This window comes from Rattus rattus, chromosome 14 (assembly GCF_011064425.1).
Source record: "Rattus rattus isolate New Zealand chromosome 14, Rrattus_CSIRO_v1, whole genome shotgun sequence".
NCBI classification, from domain to species: domain Eukaryota; kingdom Metazoa; phylum Chordata; class Mammalia; order Rodentia; family Muridae; genus Rattus; species Rattus rattus.
Genome location: NC_046167.1, coordinates 5,171,155 through 5,194,534, shown reverse-complemented (window position 1 = coordinate 5,194,534; position 23,380 = coordinate 5,171,155). Strand labels below are relative to the sequence as shown.

The 23,380-nt window shown below is 46.8% G+C and overlaps 1 protein-coding gene across 2 annotated transcripts in view; it reads right to left on the bottom strand.

Annotated features, from left to right (window-relative positions):
- Positions 1–1,228: 1,228 nt before the first annotated feature.
- Positions 1,229–23,380, bottom strand: part of Pip4k2a (phosphatidylinositol-5-phosphate 4-kinase type 2 alpha) — a 164,624-nt gene continuing 142,472 nt past the window's right edge. For both annotated transcript variants that reach the window (XM_032884212.1, XM_032884211.1), the window contains 4 exons: positions 11,375–11,488; positions 6,381–6,624; positions 4,857–4,960; positions 1,229–3,295 (listed from right to left, as the gene is read on the bottom strand). In XM_032884212.1, the coding sequence (XP_032740103.1) occupies positions 3,215–3,295; positions 4,857–4,960; positions 6,381–6,624; positions 11,375–11,488 (543 nt within the window). In that variant the 3' untranslated portion in view covers positions 1,229–3,214. The remainder of the gene's footprint in view (positions 3,296–4,856; positions 4,961–6,380; positions 6,625–11,374; positions 11,489–23,380) is intronic.

Genomic DNA, 23,380 nt, shown 5'->3' with positions numbered 1-23,380 from the left:
GCTGGGTAAACGGTTACTTAAGAAAATAAGTACATTATGGGGAGATGGACAAGTGTCTACAGTGCAGGCTTGGGGGCCTGAGTTTGAACCTCTAGTGCGTATGTAAAAAGCCAGGCACGGCCACACCTTCAGATCATCCACAAACAAAGCTGAACTAAGCTGCTGACCAGCAGGAGCACGGCACTTAGGTTCTTAGACAAACACACCTCAAAGTGGGAGAAGCGGAGAACCGTAGGATTGATTTCCTGAACTTCTGGAAAAATTGGAACTAGAGGTTCAAAGGCCCAAAGCTCACCAGTCTCACACACAAGACCATCAAGGACAAAGGAAGAGAAAGCATTCCGTGTGAACAGCAGACCAGTCTCAAACATGCTACACGGTTAAAACTATGAATACTGAGACAGTAACAAGTTACTTTCCACCAAAGCACAGTGCTAGCCATGGCGGGGCTACTGTGTACATGTCTGTGTACATGTGCAGGTGCATGTGAGTGTGTGTGTGTGTGCATGCTCGTGTGCACGTGTGCATGCACATGCGTGTAGACCTGAGGTTTGATATCAAGAGTCTTCCTCTATAGCTCTATCTGGGTCTGGGTCTCTTACTGAACCCAGAGCTTGCCAATATAGCTAGTCTAGCTTGTCAGAAGGCTTCCTCTCTCCCACCTTTGGAGTCTGGACTTAGTGGTGGGTTGCTATGTCCACTTGGTATTGATGTGGGCGCTGGTGGGTTGCTATGTCCACTTGGTATTGATGTGGGCGCTGGAGATCTTAACTTGGAGCCTAATGCTTGTGCACCAAGTGCTTTACCCGGCGAGCTATCCCCAGCGCTCGGATCATTGTAAGAAGTCCCATTGTCATTTCCCCGTCTTGCGCATCACTGTAGATCGAAGGTCAGGCCCTAGGGAGGTTACAGCTGCGGTGCCCTTTCACCTTTCCACAGAGTGGCTGGGGATCCCCGAGTCCTGTCACAGTTCGTCTCCAGCACAGAGAAGCGGAACTAAGAGAGTCGTCAAAGTGCTTTATTCGTAAAGCCCGGCTCACGCCTCGAGAGCGCACTGTTAGCACTGTTCTCGCTCTTGTCCAAACGGCTTATTTGGATGACAGAGATGGTTACAGACAAAGACCAAAGCATTTTTTTTTTTTTTTTTTTTTTTTTTTTTTTTTGGTAAACTTCTAAAAGCATACAGATTGGCCACAGAGGAAATGGTTACTCAAATCATGAATGTGTACCTTCATTTTCTTTTGGGTTTATAAGTTTGGGGATCAAAGGTTAACAGTAGAAGCTTCCGGAACACTCAAACGGATCGGGACACCACAACGCCGTAACAGTGCCCGGAAACTGAATCACACAGCATTGATTATTTTAAATGCATCAAATACAGATTTGCACAGCTATGTTACAGTGGAGTTAACGTCATCAGCTAAGGAACCTGTGGTGGGTCAGTACACAGGAGTCAGATGGTGTTGATGCTGCCTTCTAGAGGCTGTGAGGGCAGCCCCCACACGGCGGGCACAGCTGTACCTGGAGAGGCCAAATGTAAAGTGACAGGGAAGGCAGCCTGGCAGGGGACTTGTTGACTTGCAAGTATTGAAGGGTGGATTTTTTTTTTCCTTTCTAAAACTGCCTGCGGAAACCATCTCCTACTTTAGGCGGGGCTTTTAAAGGCACGGCTGCAGCACAGCCCGTAAGTTGGTAATGTGCTCTGAGCAAAATCTAGGACTCTGTAACTTGAGGCCTTTTAGGAACGCAGGGACGTTCGTAGATACACGACTGATGCCGGAAGGTTTCCTCTTTTTTCTTTTTCTCTAAGTCTCAGTTGCACACCATCAGCACAGTTTAGGGCAATGAACTTACAATAACCAGATTTTGGGTTTAATCTTTTTATAGGAAAAAAAAAACCATAAGGCGGATAAATACACATCTTGAGGAAGCGAATCCTTCTGTTTTATGTGATAGACTGTCTACTAAGTACTTTGAACAAAACACTCACTCAGAAACACAACTGCAGGACGCATATCTCAAAACACAACAAACATTATGCTCCCTACACTGCAAAATGGCTTTACATGTAAACTTCAAAAATCACGTGCTGCGTATTAAATTTTTAGATTCAAAAAGATCCCTGTTTCTCTAACCATGTAAACAGTAAAACTGAGGGTTTCAGTTAAAGGGATAATTCATAGCAAATTCAATTCCTAAACCAAGGTTAAACAGAAACCTTGTATAATTGGGATTAATTGCCTTGGGTCACAGGAGGGTTTTAGCTCCTTGCTCATCTTCCTGCAGTGGGAGGTGCAGCTGCAATTGCCCCAAACTATGCACCCTTCAGGGACGGTCTACATCTGTTTTGCAGAGTGAATTCCCGCAGCCGGACATGAGGGTGTTAACAACGCCAGTCTCCAGGAGAGAAAAGAGAAGCAAGCGGGTTTTCCTGGAGGTGAAACTGTAGACGGGTTCTTGGCATCAGACTCTTGGAAGATGAAGGGCTCAGCCTGGGACAACGGTGGGGATAGTGACACTGTTAGGAGAAAAACCTGAACCAGTACACGGGGAGATGCTAGCATTCCTTTACCTAGGGCTGTGTGTGGGCTTAGACAACCACTATTCAGGAGAGGTCTTTCTGTGGGCCAGGAGTGTAACATTTGATATAAATTTTTCTTTCTTTTAATCATCATCATCATCATCATCACCACCATCATCATCACCACCACCACCATGACGAACAATCTCACATCTTTCAAGTCAGAAAACAAACTGATCGACAGCTTCTCTGGTGGTGCTGCGATGAGGTGCATTTCTGGTCCCCTCCCCCAGCTTGTCTCTTCGTCCGTTCATGCTGCCACAGCCGGAATCAGAGGGGTCTGGCTGTTACAAGCTCTGATTCAAGCTGATCTGTTTTAATTAATTATTAATTAATTAATTACTTTAAAATGTGCGCGAGAGAGAGTGCGCCCGTGTGTGTGCACACACACGAGTGCGAGCAAGCGCACACACAGAGAGTCAGAAGTAGCGGCGGCGGCGCTGGGAAATATCGGGTAGCTGTTAAAGCGAGGAGCCCCCAACTTCAGTCATCTCGGCTTGAAGATGTAAACAAGGTTTTGCTTCCTGCAAGGTGAGTGCTTCGTGGAGTTCCGTTTTCCTTTTTTTTTTATTCCTACACCGAAGCCGCCACCAGCCTTCCCGAGCTCGTGCCCATCCGGGACTATGCAGGAGGTTACGTCAAGATGTGTCCGATAAAGTCCAAAAAGCGCTTTGAATACTGCTCTGGGTTCACGGTCGAGATCTCGGCTCCAGCCTAGGGGACGGTGAAGGAAAAGGAAATTGGCAGAACGCTCGGGATCGCCCCAAATCACCGTTCACTGTCTACAGCGATTTCCAAAAACAGCTGAACACTGAGCTAGTCATTTGGGGAGCAGGGAGGGTGGGGTGGGTTGAATCTGAGGCCTTGAACATGCTTGGCAAGCACCTCGCCGCTAAAGTCATGCCCCGACTCTGACGCTAAGAATGGAGCTAGGTGGCCTCTGTTCTTTTTCTTTTTTTAAAGATTTTATTCATTTATTTTATATCTGATGAGTACGCTATAGCTGTCTTCAGACACACCAGAAGAGGGCACCGGATCCCATTACAGATGGTAGTGAGCCACCAGGTAGTTTCTGGGAATCGAACTCAGGACCTCTGGAAGAGCAGTCAGTTGAGCCCTCTCTCCAGCCCAGCCGGCTCTGTTTGTTCTTAAACCCTTACTCACAGGTATCTCTGCTATTTGGCCAAGTAAATCTAAACTCCTTGGAATCTGTGAGTAAATACGAGGCCCAGTGCCGAGGCTCCCCACAGACTAAGAGTCTCCTGGCACAGCAGTCGGGAGCACTGGTTGCTCTTCCAGGGCCCAGCTTTTAGTCCCTGCACCCACACGGCAGCTTACAAGTGTCTACAGCTACAGTTATAGACACATAGCTCCACGGGACCCAACACCCTCTTCTGGTGTCCTTGGATACCATGCATGCATGTGGTATACACAGATGTACATGCAGGTAAAACACCCATATACATTAAGTAGAAAGAAGTCTTAAAACACACACACCCGGTCCCGACTCGCCACATTTGAGATACTACCTTTCTGCCCCAAACCCTCCAATGTGCCCCTCTTTTCTCCTGAATAAAACACTGTCTCCCTGTGTAGCCCCGGGTACCCTCAAACCCTTAATCCACCTGCCTCAGCCATGTACTACTACGTCAAACTTCTGGAAGTTACTGGGGCCGTCAGCCTCAGTTTCTCCCACTGGAGAAAAACCACACTGGGGAAGGGTAGAGGAGTATGCAGGGTATTATCTTCATATTCTGTTACATGCTCTCACACACACGGCCTCACGCCGCCCTATGGAGGAAAAAGTTTCTGTGTGAAAGCACGCTGGAGTACATTTCTAAAAAGGGTGGAGAGGCAGTGGGATCTCCCTCACAGGCTTTTCGTGGGGATTTGCCAATAATCTTGAACCAGTAAAGATCTGGAGCAAGCGAAGCGAGGAGGGGAGGCATGGAAACAGCTTATCTCAAATGTCTGCAATAGGAAAAAAGTATTGAGAGAAGAGATACGTCCTGCACACTGTGGAGCACCCGGCTTCAGGGCGGAACACTCCACATAAAAACAGAACTGTTAGTCCGCTCATCTTTGGGGTGTTTTTCAAACATGGAGAAACCTACAGACGCCCAGAGCCATGAACTCTGGTGCTACAGGGTTGGGTTGACACCCCACTCCCAGGAACAGTCGCTAGTGGACTGAGAATAGCGAGCCAGAAAGGTGAAGAAGTGTCCACGCGGGACGGCGGTGGGGCGAGGCACTGGGTACGGGAGCCGGTACTTACGCCGTGTTTTACAGTTTTCGCAGCGTGGGCAGCTTTCTTTTTTGCATCGTAATGAGTGAGAATGTCAATAATCGCCATGAAGTACACTTCTTTCCTAGGTGCGTCTGGAACGGGAGGAAAGCAGAGGTTGTGGGACAGGGGACAACACTCAGAGGACAAGCCAAGCTGTTAGGAGGGGGTGGGATGCAGAAACCGCATTCCGGTTGGCCCCCTGTACCGAAACAAAAGCAGCAAGAAGCCGGGACAGTAACTTTGTTTCCTAGTCTGCATTTCGTTCACCATAGTAAACTGTTTTTATGTAAAGAAAAATGCTCTCCTTAGAATTTTCTGTAAAGCAAGTAGATTTAATTATGCTTATTAATTAATCCCTTTCTACCGTAAGGCACTGCATTTTCTCCCTGGATAGAATATCAGAACTGAATAAAGGGTTTTAGGTCTCCATTATCTACTTTCTACATAGTTTCAAAAAAATACTTTGTTTCAATTAGAATAAATAGTAAGAAATGTACACTCAATTATAACTGGTTTTCTTATGTTTAAGGAAGGATTTTGGTGGCTAAAATTAAAAATACAGAAAAATACAACCCAAAACCTGTTGGCTGATATGGGGGAGTGGGGCAGAAATGACCTGTTTGATTATTTAAGTGAGAAGGGAAGGTTTTTTTGTTTGTTTTACCATATTAGTAAAATATTTTTGCCATGGACATGTAGCTACAGTCATGACTTTGAGCTAAACCAACCAAACACCAGGATCCTGAGGACTGACGTGGGGGAGGCCCTGTGAGGACGGCCACAGATCTCATCATGGCGACAGCAGAAGAGGCAGTGACTCTCACTGTGCACTGGGGCCTGGCCTCGGCACCCTTGAAAAGGCAGCCTGTGTGGCAATGTCAGCTCCACGAGAAGGCCACCCGATCAAGGGGCACAGTGGACTGCACACACTTGCCTCACCCGGAACAGATCTGTGACACACTCTCCGGCCTCTGTCCTGGGGCTCAACCCCCAGGCCCCCCTCATGTCAGACAAGTGTTCCACCAGTGGGCTACAGCATAAGGCGTCTTTCATTCTGAGGCAGGTTCTTGTTAAATTGCTCAGGCAGACTTGGTATCACTGAACCTGGCATGAAAATAAAAGTTCAATGTTAACACGCTTAGGGCGTTTAACCTTTTGACACTGAGGTATAACACCGTGATCTATAAACGTGTTGGGATGCTCCCTTCAACGCTATCCTGGGGTCTAAGCTGGACACACCTGTGGGAATACACTGGGCTTATCTGTCATAATACATTACCTACAAATGCGTATGTGTAATATATTAAAGACGCTTTCTAGTTTCCTTCCGCCCTCCAACACCGGAATGACTGTTTCCTTTAAACGCACATCGCCATCTGATTATCAGTGCATTAGACTCAGTGGGAGCCCTGCAAGCAGCGCCCTCGGAACCAGGGCCGGCCTTACTGATAGATCGCAGTGCGAAAATCAAACCACTCTACGTGCAGAACGAGTCAATGACACTGAGCTTACTTTCATGGCATTTAATTGCATAAACATCAATGTTTGGGTCGAACTCGCCAGGAGCCAAGGGTGGTGAGCTGTTGAGTGTGTTTCCAGGACTGTCAGGCGGCGTCCCGATGGGGTGGGCACCGTCACTCTCTCCTTCTTCTTCCCCCTCATTCTCCTCACACTCAACCTCCTCTTGCTCTGCTCGCTCCACATCATGAATCCCCACCAGGAGGCTGTAGTCCATGAGTTTGAGTTGTGCAAGGAACTGGAGGGGGAGGAGACAGGTTGGTTAACACCTTAACGACGCTAAGAATTAAAGAATTTTGGATCAGAAGGACGAAACACTGGGGAAGGTTCCAAGGGCTAAGGGGACCCCCTGTGCCTCCTTTATGTGGTTCCCATTCTTACACAGTTTCCTCATTTCTGGCTGGCTCACTGCTAGGATTATCCCACCCCACCGACAATGCAAAGCTGTTTCCTGATACTGGCATTTATTATGTAACTGCTGAGGTACTCTTAAGGGTGTAAGGTGCTGTCAGAAGAGCCTTGGGAGTTTGTGTGTGTGGTTTTCTCCAACAAAGAAAACAACTGGGTAATGGGAAAAACCAGGGAGTCACCAGGTAGCTTCCAGCGAAGCTCAAGAAAGCCTCCTGGAAAGCACTGGAAACCCGGCATACCCCTAGCACATAATTATCACGCTGTTGGTCACCGATAAGCAAAAGCTCTTCTATCCCTGTCAACCGGCGAGTGAGTGGTGTCAGTGCGGCGGTAACACATTCCCTCTGTACCCGGTCAACTTCTGGCTGACGATGATGCTAAGGTGCTCTGTTTCCCATGAGGCCCAGGGGCACTGCCCCCTTTCCCCTTCCAGTCATGGCTACAAGTCAAGGCCAGCTGTGGGTTTGTCCCCTCCCATCTGTCAAGTTCCTGCTTTCTTCTCCCGTTCATTTTAATTAATTGGATCTACACAGACACAGGGCATGCAATGCTCTATTGACCCACTGGAGCGTGGATGGTTTAACAGAGAGCAGGCCGAGCAGCCCATTGACCGGCTGACTGGCTGGCTGGCTGGCCCTGCAGAATCCCGGTCTGCAAAAGGTGAATGGCCGCAACTCCTTGAGAACTTGCCACCACCCTGGCGCTATGACGGAGAACATCTGGTAGCCTAGAAGAAGGGCACTTCTACATACAACAGGCATGCCCGTGGCACGGTAGGATGGGTGTAAGTCTAGAGGACGTGGGAGAGGCTCCTGACTCATCTCCCACTAACTTTATTGCAAAGCATTTTGGTGTCGGGGTGGAATAAGCTGTGCTCATTCCAAACATTTCAAGGAAGACCAGAACTCTGTGGGGAAAGGAGAGACCCATCTGCCCGCCCCCGCACTTTTTTTTTTTTTTTTTTTTTTTTTCTTTTTTTTTCGGAGCTGGGACCGAACCCAGGGCCTTGCGCTTGCTAGGCAAGCGCTCTACCACTGAGCTAAATCCCCAACCCCGCCCCCCCTCTTTAAACTTGTTTATTTACTTTTCTACTCGTGGTGGGTTCTCACTACATAGCCTTGGTTGGGCTAGAGCTCCGTAATGCAGACCAGGCTGGTCTCAAAATCAGAGCTCATACCTGTCTCTACCTCTTGAGTGTAGGGATTAGAGGCGCGTACAACCATAACTGACTTAACTCATGCATTTATCTTAAAAATATGCAATATTTCCAAATGTGTAGACTCAGAACTTCTCCTAATTCCTGTAGTTTAATTTTCTTTCTTTTGGTGCCAGGTACCCATAGCCTTGTACATGTCAGAGAATGTCCATCATAAAGCCACACCCTTAGCCTGTGTTAATTCCTGGAGCCAGGACCTTCCTGTGATCTTTATGAGTACTGGAACCACCTCTTCTATGGGTGGTGGCCACTCGGTGAAAGAGCAGGTTATAAACTCGTTAGCAGGGTGAAATGAGCCTCCTTACCTCCTCAAACCCCACCTCCCAACTCTATGAGATGTGAATTAACACTCCAATCAACAATTGACCACGCTATTAGAAACTGTATTCCTTGTAAGAGTCTCAAAAAAAATTATAAAAAACATATTAAAATAAAAACTGTAATCATCCTCTGGAGAGTCTCTGTGGAACAAAAATTCCTGGCTGTGCGCTCAGATTTTCAGTTCACATTTGATGTCAGTGTACTTGGGAGTGTGGACTCTGAGTCGTTAACTCATGGTCTGATTCAGTTGCTGTCCGTCAGCATCCCCGGACTCAACTTTCCACTCAGGCAAAGAGGGATATTAACAGTTCCGGAACAGAAGTTGTTTTAAGGCTGAAAAAAGACAGTAACTTCATGGGAAGGATGACCCGCTCCACAGATGCTGGCCACCCTGCCTCCTGCATCCCGAAGCCTTTATTCACAGCCGCGGTTGTGGGTCCATAACACATAAAGCTGAGGGGTTCACTCTAGGGACCGCACAGATTAGAACGGCGTGAGGTATGAGCCCTCAGTGCCCTGTGGCTTTCCTTACTGTTAATCAGAGTTGAAGAAAAGGAAAGGGAGTTTCATTCTAAGAGCCTTTTTTCTCTTATGCAGAAAAGGGTTTATATAAATGTACTGGATGTATATATGAAAGCTACGTGAACTTCAGGAGTCTGGCATACAGACAAAAACTTCTACTGCAGGGAGAAAAAACCAATTAGAACAGATTTTCAAATGACAACTATTTCTTGTTTCACAGAAAAACACAGACTATTTACTGAGTTATGATAAACTCAGATCTTCTTTTCTTCTTCATTTTTTTCCTCCTGTTTTGAGACAAGGTTTTACTGTGTAGACTTGGCTAGAACTCACCTAGAACTCACCATGTAGACCAGATTGGCTTTGAATAGCGATCCCCCTGCCTCTGTGTTCTGGGTGCTACCGTTAAAAGAGTGCACCGCCATCTGTCTTAACCTCAGAGTATATGGAAAGAAAAGAACGCACACATACCCAGGCACACAAGCACACATGAGCACGCAGGCACACATGCATGAAGGTATGGGAGCAGTCGGGCAGGTGATCGGAATCAGAAAGCACGGGACTCGTGAAGAGGAAAGCTAGATAAATGCTGGCCTCATCATCAGATGTCGAGCTGCCTCACAGTGAACACCTGCTTAAAAATTTAATGACACTTCTGCACGGGTTTCAAAGGTGAAGACACTGAGAAGCGCTCTAAATGAACGAACACTTTATGCTCTGCCTCAGTTTCCACACAGCAGCTATGCGTGTGAGAGAACCACACACGGGATTAGCTATTGAATGCGTCAATCAGTTACCAGAGGTAACGTGAGCGCTGAGCGTCCTCACAGAACCCAACTCCAGTTCCGAGTTGCCGGGTTACGTTTTTTCCTGCATGCTATCTCAGTGATGGGCAGTCAACGGAAAGGAAAAAATAAATTAAAAAAAAACATGATTTTTTTTTTGGGGAGGGGGGCAGGCCATGGGTCATCCTAAAGGGCAATTTACCATAATTGCTAAAACAATATTACTCTCAAGATCAAAAATTTATTGATTAGTAAGTGAAAATCCAAGAGAGTGTTTCCTATACGCTACAGTTCTGAATTACCAGGTAGATCAAGTTGATTCTCAAGTAAAGAGGAAATATTTAACTAGCATGCGTTTTTATAATAAGTATCGGCAGCCAAACAAAATGAACTGCTTATTAATAAAAGATGAGAGAAAAATGTCACATGGGAAAAGCAAACACCTTACCTAAACAAAGAAACAAAACCAAACTATTCACTCATACCTTTCATAAATAGTTGATCTGCACATACATACATACATACATACATACATACATACATACATACATACCTACATACCATGGAGGCTAAAATGATAGAAAAAAAATTAAAAACCTAAAGATAGGGCTGGAGAGATGGCTCAGCAGTTAAGAGCACTGACTGCTCTTCTAGGGGACCTGGGCTCAATTCCCAGCTCCCATCACACCTGTGTGTAACTCCAGTTCCAGAGGATCTGACGCCCTCACACAGACGTACATGGAATAAAAAAATTAAAAAGACCTAAAGATAATTAGGAATAAACCTGGTCAGCCTGTGCCGTGTAATGAAGAGAGCCCTTAGGTTACGACACAGATGCAGTCACCGCTCCTGCCTTCAGGAGGAATCAAACCATGGCATCATCTTTTGGCTCCAGCCATTCCTAATTGTTTTGGTTTAATGACATGAGAAAGGAAATCTTTGCACAAAGCCTTTCTCTAAGAGGCAGATAACAGTACAAGGGAACAGTATTTCAAAGGAGAAGCAGGCACTTAAAAGTAACAGCCAAGAGAAACCCGGTGAGTGATTGCCTAAATTAAAATTCTCACTGTACCGTCTTGTAACTTGACAAATTACAAGAAGATAACTTCACCCCTTGTTTACTTCTAGAAGACTGAAGTCAGAAAGTCCAACAGGGACGCTAAACAAAACGATACGATAGGCTGTACGTTCACCAGAACACTGGGTCCTGTTTGCCACCCTCACCGAGGACCATGTACCCAGACGGCTTGATGTCGCAAGGCTGGCTCTCCGCCTCCTGGTGTCAGCACAGCTGTGGTTACCGTGAACTAAGGTGAGGCTGTGCACACCTACACAGGGGTGTGAGTCAGAGGGAAGGGTGCCCTGTTCTGTCACCCGTGTTTGTTTCACATGCTCTGGTGCTGAGGAGAACCCAGCACCTCTCCATGCTGGCTGCTGTGGGCGGGGCCTCTTCCCTCCCAAGGCGGGGCATCCAAGAACGGGGACATGCTGTGCAAGACAGCAGGGCTCGCTGGTTCTTGTCATCCTCACTGGGCATACTGCATCTTAAAACCAGATCCTGTAACATGTATCTGTTTATATGTGGGCCATGGGAAATGGAGGATATATACATTCTAATCTTCATTACGGATTTGAAAATATGGCTTAAAAGTCCCTACAAGCTAAAGGAGTGGACGGTGACCCAGGGAGCTCACGGTAGGACATGGCGGATCCTCCTGGTTGGTTTTTCTTACCTCGACATCCTTTTTCAGTTTTTCCAGGAATATCTTTTTGTTGCTGTCATCGATATAAATCTTTTGGCCCTCATTGATGAAGTCATTATCCTTTAAAGTTGGAAGCTCTTTGGCCTAGAACAAACGAGGAGAAGGAGTTTGATAAAGCCAAAACAGCCCTCTGCTCTCTCTCTCTCTCTCTCCAACCTGGACACTGTTGTTGGTTTTGCCCACGTAGGCAGGGGCAATGAACTGTAAGGTGGCTTAATAGCACCAGGGTGAACCAGTGAGCCCTGACCACTGGAAGCATCCCCATGAGGAATCGGGGTAAGGCGTGCTCCCTCTCTCTGACACCTCGAGGCTTTCAGAGGAACGAAACAGGTGTAGTTCTTTGGTTCACTGTCTTACAAGAAAATTTCCAAGTATTGAACTTGTGTTCCTGGAGGACTTCATGAGGAACCCTCCATTGTATACTCCCACACTGCCTACCCTCTGACCTCCTTGGGCGGCCTAAACTGAACTTTGGTCACATATAGCATGTTATCCTGTCTTACAAAGTCCCATCGTCAGCGGTGTGCCAAGCAGGGGAGAGCATCCAACCAGACGTTTGGCAGTTGTTCCTCAAAGCCATGTTGCTGTTGGGTAACTCCAAACAATTAATACTGTAACGCACAGTGGGCTCGGATGGGAAATTTCACCCTTCATATGAATCGTGAGGAGAAGCAGCCGGGTGACCGCCCTGCGGTATGCCAACGTAAGAGGGCTGGAGAAACTCAAAAAGTGAGGGCTACAGCAGAAGAAACGGTGTTAGCCTGTGCTAACATCTGGTTTCAAGATTTGCGTGGTTTGTACTTCCTGCAATCTGCACTCTGGGAAAGTTCAAAGGCCAAACCACTCCCTCCACCCCAATTCCTTTCTGCCAACCATAGCTTATTTCTCTCAGCTGCAAGGAATCTAATGTAATGCGCTGCCCTTCTTGGCCTTATGCTGAGCCCCTAATGGTTCTTTTTTCTGCTAAGGAAAAAAACAAAACCATGGAACCAATATACCCTCCTCACACCGTTTGCAGCTAAAGAAAATTCACAGGGATTTATCTACTGAGTTTCCCTTCAAATGCCTGAGTGGTACACATCTCTCATTTTATAAAGAGTATATGTGTATGCACATGTACATAGATAATATACATTCATATGCTTATGTGTATCACGCATTTCCAAATTATTAGCTTCGCTATTTTGCTTCACGTTGAGAAGAGGACATTTTGGCCCTTTTGTGACTGAAATTGTCACCGACATAATTCCCTTTATAAAGAAGGGTTGGCAGGTCTCAGAAACCCAAGGGTTCAATAGGCAGTTCCTGAACGGCTGTCACACACAGAGATGCTTCTCTGAGTCGTGACCTCCCTACTGTGAAGGAGTTGGCCATCTTGTCTGGGAAGACGTCCCTGTGATACCTCAGAGTGAGCTGTGTTTCCACATCTGCTTACGCAGAGTCAGGGTCCACTCTTACGGAAGGAGCGCATTACATAGACAAGTATCTTTATAAATAACCTTTATAAAGATATTTTAATACAGGCTCAAGCAGAAGGGTTATGAGAAAGGGAGGCACTTGTAAGCAGAACACACCCAAGAGCACAGTGCGGGCCTCTCAAAACAGTTTCAGAAAGTAAGACGCACATTATAATAATGAAGTGGAGAACGGAAACCATGAACATCTTCCCTCAGAAGGAGCGCGTTGATATTAATAGTAAAATCACTTGTATTGGACACACACTGTGTGTGTGTGTGTGTGTGTGTGTGTGTGTGTGTCTGTGCGTGCGCGCACGTGCATGCACAAAGGCTCTGGAGACCCTTGCAACCCCAGGGATCACAGAAGCACACCCCGTGCCTGGCTTTTACATGGGTGCCAGGGATTTGAACTCAGCTTCTTAGGCTTGCATGATGTTTTAACCACAGAGGCATCGTCCTGGCTTCCTAAATGGAGTTTTGAGGTGAATGAAGTACAAGCCCTGAAGTTTTAGCAAGCTCCCTTCTGAGAACAGCAAGGGGAGATACTGATGTAAATCTGACATCAAAGATGAGGGCCCCCAAGGAGCAGGCAGACCTCCCCTGGAAGCCAGGAATGAGCGTCCTGGGAGACAGTGGGTGCTTTTGTGTAGTTTTGCTTTGGGGTTGCAGGGTCTGGGATCACATCTCCACTTTGATTCTATAACTTATTTCTCTATGTAAGAAATTACCAGGGAGATATCTCTCTCTCTCTCTCTCTCTCTCTCTCTCTCTCTCTCTCTCTCTCTCTCTCTCTCTCTTTCTCTCTCTCTCTCTGTATTCAAGCGACTGAGGACTGAGATGACACACCACACATGAAGCAGTAAAGTACACACTGGGGGGTGTGTGTTTGGAACACAAGTCACGTTAATGAAGATGAATGCCATTTCAAGCCATTTCAAGCTCACCCCAGCAGAATTCCCTCATGTGACAGGGCAAAGTCTAATCCTGCACCTTATAAAACTCTGGATGCCCTGCGCTGTCTTACTAAGCTTGTGAATTTCACAGGCACTGGGGATGTATTTGGGTTGGATCAAGTTCAGAAGAGGGCAACCAGATTAGTTAACCGACTTAAGGGCTTATTGAAAGGATCAAGAGGCGAAGGCAGGCCCTTAGGAGGGCAGCTGTGAGCGGGGAGTCTAATGTGGTGGGCAACGCCCCTCTCTCAGATGCTTCCCCTCCAATAGTACTTAGGATGTGCCCAAATCCAGATCTAGTCAGTGCAGGTAAGGGAAGGGCTGGATTCAAGATGAGGCATCTGCATTACTGTGATAGGTACAAAGGCATAAGCACACCTGAAGGCATAAGCAGAGGGAACCCCTCCCCCACCACCTAGCTCTCCTGTCTCTGCATTCTGCATGTGGACAAAGGGGTGTGATCAGTTCCCTCTCACTTTCCTGCTGCGTGAGGCCTGACCCTCGTCTGACTCTGCACCTCCACCTGCATCCAGGAGATAGAGAGTAAAACACGTGGTTCTCGCTACGACAGGACCCGGGTTGGCTGCTGCGGTTTACCCCGGCTCCTCTAATTATTAGCCGTGCGTCTTTGGGCGAGTGACTCTTTCTGTGACTCGGTTTCTCATCTCTGAGTAGGAGTAGTGAGTAGAGGGTCATTGTGAGAGTCCCACAGGTCACGCAGGTTGACGGGTGAGAGCAGCGTTTGCCACGTGTAGTTACGGTGACATGCTTGCCAGGTTTTCGGGAATGGCTTCTTTAGGCAAAGCTGTTGCCCTGAAATCCTAAGCAGCGCCATCTTCTTTTCTAAGAGATGTCATATTAGGAGCTACCCAACTGGCTGTGACTTGGCCCAGCTGCTTGGTTCAGCCCCAAACCGATTCTTCAGCTGAGTAATGGGAAAATAATCATAGCTCTGTAATGTGTGGACTGGCGGGAAGGCAACACGCAGGCTTGCCCTTGAGAACCCGGGAGTTTGTTTTCTCCCAGCTTCCTCCTTTTTCCTTCCTAAGGTTTTAAAGGCATAGGCTCTTTCACCTCAGGCTAGCAGTAATATAAACCATGCCATAGGCTTCCTCGGTTTTCAGTTTTTATTAGTCACGTGTTACGCATGGGTTTACGATGCAACCCTTTACGAGACTGGACCTGTTGGTGAGTGCAAGAGCTACTGTCCAGGGCACAGGGTGGCATAGGGCACACACTGGACAGATACAGCCATGGTGAGTGACGCGGTCTCTCACCACCAGCCTCAGCGACTCCACATCTATAAGCTGCTTAGTCAACCTCAACTCTGCCTCCCGTGTCTAGAAAACCTGGGATCTCCAGCAGAGCTCACCCCAGTAGAAATCCCTCACTAATACACCCCGTGTGAAAACCTGAAAACTCAAGTAAGACTGGATTATGGCCGTACACTAAAAACTGGCTAAGTTAACTGCTTGGAGTGATTATTTAAGCTTCTGTAATATATGTGGGATCTATGGAGTAAAATGTAATGTTTTTATACATATGGCCAAGGACAGGGATTTGCTGAATGTTTTCCCTTGTTACTTTTCTCTGGTTTGGGTTTTCATGGTGAGTGGGTGGTTTAGTGACTATTATTTTGCTGACCTAAGGCAAAAGTCCACGCTTAGCCAGAAAATATAACCCAGGTACCAGAGAGCTGTCAGTTGATTCTTAGGGGGCAGTGGGTTTGCTGGGAACACTAAAGTCGCTATGAGCTATGAAACCGCAAGAGCTTTGGGCTTCGGTTAAAGCACGGTACTAAACTCTCTCAGCAGGCAGGCATTCTCCTACAGAGAGGACAGACTGTGAGAACAGACGATTCAACAGTATTGATCAAGGTCAGGACCGCACACAGTGAGAGACAAATGAAGGAGGGAAGGGACCTGGACCACGTCCAACTCAGGGTCAAGTTTCTAACTAATCCTTATTCCCTATGGCTCAACGGGGAGTTAAGGGATCCTTCCCGGGGAGATTTAGCTGGAGTCTTGAGACTTTAAATGTTCAGAACACCATCCTCATTTGTAGAAGTGGCCACAGCCTGTGTGGATGGCCCAGCAGATAAAGGTGGCCGTGAGACAGACACACCTGGGCACACCCGAGATAAAGGTGGAGGACATTCTACATGCTTCCCCCAGGAGCTGGGTAGGCTCCTGGAAAGGAAAAGGCGAGGTCTCAAAAGTTTGTTCCATTCTACTTCTTTTATACTTAAAAATATCGAATTACTATGACTTTTTATAGACTCTCTGAATATAAAACCAAAAATATAACAAAAAGTCTTTTTTTACCAAAGTGATTTAACAGAAGCAGTTTTTTTTCAAGTAAGAGTTAACTCTAACACACACACACACACACACACACATACACACACACAGGTGCACATAACTACCGTCATTTGTACAGTTTAGTAAACAATAAATTCTAAGTCCTATAAGATCAGAAATTATACAGGATTTTGTTTTCAATTTAAAAAAATCCAGTTAGCTTTCAGATGACAGGTCAAGAAAAATTACTACAAAAATTAAATTTGTGCCTGTAGCCACAAATATAACTCTAAACACACAGAATCCAAAGGAAAACAGCACTGGGTTTAATTTTTATTCTGTATTTTATACAAAGCAGCTAATTGTATCGTAAGTGGCTATAAGCAATAGCAAGGGGAGAAAATATGTTTCTGAACATTAAATTACAGAGCCCACACCATGGAGCCGCACTTTTGTTCTACATCCAAACATTGCTAGGAAGATAAAATGCCCTGGTCACACTTGAGTGTTTAATGCAAACAGGATTTGGTACCAGAAGGTTTCAATGCGGAGGATTACGTGTGTTACCATACACTGAGATTAAACGACTTGTATTTTAGAGTGAGATGCATTTTTACTCGATGTGCTCATTTAGTAACCTACTTAATTTTTTTCCCCACTGTAAGCCTCCATGTCAATGACTGCTACTTGGGGTGTCTTTGATGGCTGTTCCTTTGACACTCCAAGCTGAACACGCAACTTAGAAGGCTTGTGGTCACTATTGTCTCACGCAAGGACGGCTTAGGTTCCCGATTTACTCGCTATCAAGGGCTCACCTAAATGAGAATAAACTTGCAAAAAAGAATAGAATTCTGTGCTTGTCACAGAAAACCAGTCCGCAAAGTCGAAAATGTCCCGGAACTGTCCTTGCAGGGGACAGAACGTAGGTAGTCCTTGTGCTGGGGGTGGGATAAAAGCAGTCTGATGGAATAACATCACATGTATGGTATCAATTTGGGGTAACAGGAGATGCTAGGGCTTTATAATAAAATCAGTTCCGCTTCCCCAAACAGCTAAGCCACAAATTTGATACATGAAAAGGCAAATTAGCCGACGTGGGTGAAGTTCACAGAGAGGAGGCAATGATAACAGGTGCTTTCCCACAGGACCGCAGTGTAATGACCTCCCCCGCCGCAGACACAGTGGACAGGAATGCCGACCCAAGTATCCAGCTTGGGAAATGGTCTAGCAGATCCTTACTAACTCCTAACTTAACACGGCAAAAACGAGGAGAGTGTGCATCTGGATGTGACTGTTTCATAGATTTTATTTTGGAATCTGGTTATACGTAAAACACGGAGAGAAAACATATCTCAACGCACCCGTGAAATTGTGCTGAAATTAGAAACCGGGTAAGTTCACTGTCATTGCTATTTAGAACTGTTAAACTCTAGCCATCTTAAGTATCTTAAGCTAACTTGTAAAGAAGTATTACTTAAAATACCTTCCCACCTTAATGACTATTAAGTAGCTATATAAACGGTAATGGCTTGGTCTTCCTCCATAAGTAATGATGTGGTAGTTACATAGTCTCCAAGGTCTAGAAAATAGGAACCTTCAAAATGAGTTTGTTAGAGAAGCTGGAGAGTTGGCTCAGTGGTAAAGAGGTAAAGAGCATGCACTGTTTTTGAGAGGACCCGAGTTCAAATCCTGGCACCCACTTAGTGGGCCTCATTACTGTTGGCAACTCTAGTTCTATGGGGACTCAACAGCTCTAACCTCTACAAGCACACTCATGTGCACAGAACCACACGTGCACACACAGATGATGTATCTCTCTCTCACCTCTACAGGCACACTCGTGTGCACAGAACCACACATACACACAGATAATGTATGTATCTCTCTCTCTCTCTCTCTGAACCACACACAGAGAGAGGTATCTCTCTCTTTATGTATAAATTAAAATAATAAAAAATCAAAATGAATAGCATTTGTTTAAGGTTTGTTCCAATTTGGTCTAAAGGTTCTATTACATGCGTATCTAGTGTCGTCAGTGATAACATAAGAAATCTTAAGGACTGAAGACTCCAGGGAAGTTTCTCTTGATTCTGTTTAACACAGACATAGCAAGGATCTTTGCTTACCATTCTAAGAATTGATACAAGCAGCAGGCTGGCTTAAATTTAAGCCCCACACTGCGTGTTAAACATCTTCTCTCTACCCTAACTCTAGCTGGTCCAACTGCACATGCTCGCGTGCTTCTGATCCTCGGCTGGGTTCCGTTCAGTGGAAGCGAGGGCGCCCAAGGCACCTCTGCCTGTACACAGCACAAAGGTCAAACAGGCAGCGAGATCCCAAGGCCAGATCTAGAAGATGTTCACAAGAATCCTCTGTTTTCCGTATGCCAAGCTTACCAGTCTGGAAAAATTATGGCGTGGATTAGAAGCTGGAAACCACTGCTTGTTAGCAAGGGATCCGATGCGTCCGTAGAGCACTTCCCTAGCAGGTCCTGGATTCCATCTGCAGCATCACACATAACGCAAGCCAAACAGCTCTACCTCCCGGGATACCTCAGGGCTTGCTCAGTCTCCCGAGGGCTCCCCGAGACATGGACGGCTAGAACGTCTCAGAACACGTGTCTGTCTATAATATGCCTTTTAAGCTTTGCATAGAACAAGTGTGGTTTTGGTGGATGTTAAGTGCAAGACTCTAAGCATGGTCTACTGATAATCAGAATTTTTGACAGGGTCCAGAAAGGTTTGATTTAAAACCATAGAGTTTTACAAAATCCTGAAACGTCAACCAATGATCCAATCAAATCCTCTCTCCTCAGCTCCTTCCTTCTTTTTATAATCTGACTTGTTGTTAAACCTCCCAATTCCATCACTGGGATCCCCCATCTGGTCTCAAAGCTGGACTCAGGGCTGAAGTTCCTAGTGGTAGCTTTTAAAGGTCTGGGGAAGAGGAAGGAACTCAATGATAAAGTGCTTGCTTTGCATATGTAAATCTTAAGTTTGACTGCCAGGACTGCAGGGGGGAAAACCTGAAAAATAACGGACTGCCTCTGCTCTGAAGGGAAACAATGTCCTGACCTTTGGATGTTCCTCAGGCCACAGAAGAAAGAAACCATTCCCCTTCTATCTGGGGAGTAAGTTTAAAGCATTAGCTGTCTAGAGAGTTGGAAGTCCCCCACAATGTCCCCCGAGGTGACAGCTCACCATGAGTGGGAAGGCAGACAGGAGAAAAGGTTCCCCAAAGGCACACTATGTGCTTTCTGTACCTTGCTCAGGGGCCGGGCACCCACCCTATCTTGCCTATAACTGCAAGGACTAGACGAGAGCAGGGATTAAGTCTAATGGGGAACTCCCTTAAGGATCTCAGAAGAGATCCTGGAAAGGGGGTTGGGAAAGGAGTTTTAGGAAGGGGGGTATAAATGATCAATTCTATCGAACCTTCAGCCAGTAATAGTATAAAATGTCAGAGTCAGTGGCAGCCTCTTAATTGCCAGTGCAATTTACGATGCATAAGAGTCAACAAGGAGGCTTCGTGTAGTGGGTTCTCAAAGTCAACAATGATTATTGCCTATATAGCTCTGTGAATGCCAATTGCAGGACTGCTGCTTTCCTTCCAGTGGGTCCGGAGAAGAGGCGATGGTTACAAGCAGTCTGCTGACCCTTTTACTTCCTTCACACCGGCTTCACTTTACCTGGGAAAATCAGACCTGCATTTGGAGAACTGTGCCGAGAGAAGTACAAAATGCAGATGTGTGTAAATCCCTGGGACTCTCTCTCTCAAGAACGTTGGCTTTTTAAAGAGTCAGGTCAAACCCCTGGAGATCGAGTGAGTCCACTCACATTTTCTTCTACTCCCCCCGACCCCCGCTGAGGAGCTGGATGGCTGCAGCGTGCTAAGACTGTATCTGTGAGGGGCAGTCTGCTCAGCTGTAATTAGTAATTTGATGTCACGCTGGAATTGGACAGCAGCTGTGAAAAGATTGACCACCAGGGAGATTCGCATTTCTCTGTCTCATTTAGAGGGGGCGAAACTGCTGGAGTCGCGAGTGGAAGATGCCCTTCCACTAAAAAGCAAAGAATTAAGGAATAAAGCAAGCCCTGGCAGCTGTCAGAATTTGACAGTGTTTTGTGGAAGGACTCCCGTAAAAGGAAATCTAGACATCTGTGCATACATGTTCTGATACTTGTCGCCTACAAAGTTAATTCCATTACTGTTAGAATCTAGGGCCTCGTCTCCTCCAGTTCCACCTCGATTATTATGCTAATGAAACTACACTAATGATGTGTCAAGACGAAATCCAAGGGATGGGACTCATCTGCGACTGTATCACTGAACGCAGAAAATGACAGTTTTCAAAACTTGTCAGCAACAAGTTAAAAGTCCAGGAAATTAAATAATGCGATTCCAGAGAAGGAAGACTGGAGAGAGGTCAGAACTGGGACGGCTAGTTAACCACGCCAGTGGAAAGTCTCTGGGACGGAGGTTCTGCCTGACAGCCATCTTTCTGAGCGGGGCAGCGGTGTACAGCAATTACAGCCACAGATACTAGCTTTCCTCTCAGAGGCTAAAATGTGAGAAGTAAAGTGTTTCAATAACGGGTACCAGAGACTACTCTGAAGGTGTTTATGGTTTTATTCATGAACACACAAAAAAATGCTTTTAAAGAGTCAAAACTATTAAATCATCATGGAAGGAAAAATGGACAACTGAAAACCAAAACGAAACAAAACGGAAATGTCAGAGTTCAACTATGGCACCACACTCCGCTAAGGAATTGTAACTAAGTAAGAATTTCCGGATTGTCAGTGAACTCCCCAGGGTGGAGCCACCCCATCTCTCCTGGGTGATTATCAGTCTTGACTGCCTTTGTAGCCCACACTTGCACGTGATTTCTCCTCGCCATCCCAGTTAGAATCTGAAACATGCTTGGATGGGTGAGGTAGCCCTGTAGAACCTCTGACCTTTGGGGGACGAGTTGTCAGACCCCTAAGCCTGCAACACAGCAGACAGCGCCCCACCCCTCCTGAGGGCTGAGTGTCGTCGTCCCAGTGTTTGCAAAGCAGGAGTCACAGGGCCCAAGATTATGCACCACATGGCCCAGATCACACACCTGAGACCGTGGGTGAACATGCTCAGACTCCTTAGGGGGACGATGTAGAAATGAGTTGTTTTGCTAAAATTGTTTGAAACCAGATCATTTCCTTGATTACTTATTAAAAAAAAAAGCCAAGACCCTGAGTGGACTGTTTTAGTTTGTATTTAACCTTCATGCCATGTCTGGTTAATGCAGTTATTGTCATGGCTCCTGGGATTAACATGAAATTTGCACAGGTCCTTTAACGAAAGGAGACACGGGCTGCCCCTGAATCTATTGCCTGCCTGAGGATCCCATTCCCCTAACTAGGCCACTTTGTGTTGCCTCAGTGGGAAAGGATGTGCCTGGTGCTACAGTCACTTTGTGCCAGGGTGGGGTGATACTGGGGGGGGGGGCTCCCTATTCTTGGAGGGTGGAGGGGCTGTGTAAAAGGGAGGGGAAGAGGGGGGCTGATATTAGAATGCAAAGTGAATAAATAAAAAGAAAGGAAGGAAGGAAGGAGACACAGAAGACCGTAGGATCCCAGACAGTGAGAAGACAGTTATTCACAGTGCCCCTCTGACTGTCGCCTCCTAACTGTATGTATGGCCTTAGACCAGGGATCAAACCCGTGTGTGAAACTGAGATGGGAACTTAGGGGTTCTTTGGAAATTAGGTTGTGTTAGATTGTGTTTTGTCAGGGGAAACACGTGGAGTGTTGTCCTGAAGGGGACACAGGTGAAAGACGAGGGCAGCCTTGTGAAGGAAGGTTTGGCTGAAGCAGACTCAGGTGAAAGAAAGGACGTTCTGCTAAAGCGAGCAGGAGATGAAGGATTCTTCCGTAACAACACTACACGTGTGTTGGTCTGCCTCACACTGCGTAGTTGAGTTCTACGGTCCAGACTCCACAGAGAGCAACGCACCAAAAACCTCCTGGCGGTGTGCTGCCGTTTCTTGCCTGTCTGCGTGGCGAGGAAAGCAGCAGTTTAGTTCGCTGGAGTCGGCAGTGGAAGCTCGATCCACCCGAAAATACCTCAGAGGTGTACACGCAGTCCAGTCAGGGAGTGTCGGGAGAGCCAACGGAATCAGCAGTGGTGGCACTGCCGAGCAGAGACGGCCAGGTCAGGAGGAACGGCAGGAGAATCCTCAACTGAGCCTCTCCCTCTCAGTGACGTGAAGATCAGTGAGGATGAGAGACCCACAAGACTATAAGCATAGTCACTGTCTATCGGGTTCTAGTGATAGCTCTCCGAGCATCACGTGTCCTCCACAGGCCTTGCCTCACCACGTGTCACGCTTCGCATGTGAGTCTGTATCAGCTGACATCACTCTGCCAATCAGCCAGTAACTGCAGCAGCAACCACCAGAGGCTTCCGGTGCACTTCTCTCTACGGAGTCCCAACAAATGAGGCTCGACTACAACGCATGGGCGTGGTTAGCGAAGAATCCTTCATCACGCGTCCTTCATGTGTTTGCTTCAGCAGAACATCCTTTCTCTCGTGTCTGGCTTTAACGAAACGTTCCTTCCCGACCCTGCCTTAGCCTTCCACCTGTGCCCACGTCAGGAAAACACTCCACGTGTTTGTCCCAGCGAAACGCCATCCAATACAGCTGACTTTCCAAAGAACCTTCAAGTTTCCCCTTCAGAAACAACCCCGCTGACTCAAGGAAATGACCACTGCACTGTCTTTAACATAAAGAGGGTATGACAAAACGCTCGTTCAGTCTGATGGACTAGAACCCAATACATTGACACTAGACAGAAAGGAATCCCAGGGGAAGGGAAGGTTTCGGCTGTGCTACCGACCAGAAGCCTAGGTCTAGGGCTACAGGGTGCAGTCAGACAGCTCAGCTAGGCCCTCTCGCTCTTTTCAGGAGGTAGGGTTGGTGAGAGGGGGCTGGCTCTTGAAGAGGGGTGGAGGAGGCAGACAGTGACAGAACCTGCCAACAGTGTGCTCAGAGAAGGCAGGCAGCCTCTCTCAGCTCTGCACAGTTGGGCTCTGACCCCCACCCCCACCCCAAAGTCCCGCCCACTCTTTAAAACCACGGCCAGGAGGGATGCTGGGGGGAAGCTGGTCATTTACCCACGGTAGAGGTAAGAGCTCCTTAGCAGAGTTTGAGGCAATGGACTTCTGCTTAACTGAATTCTCCATTCTGACTATTTCTACTGACAGCAGTAAAGGGGCTAAAGGGCT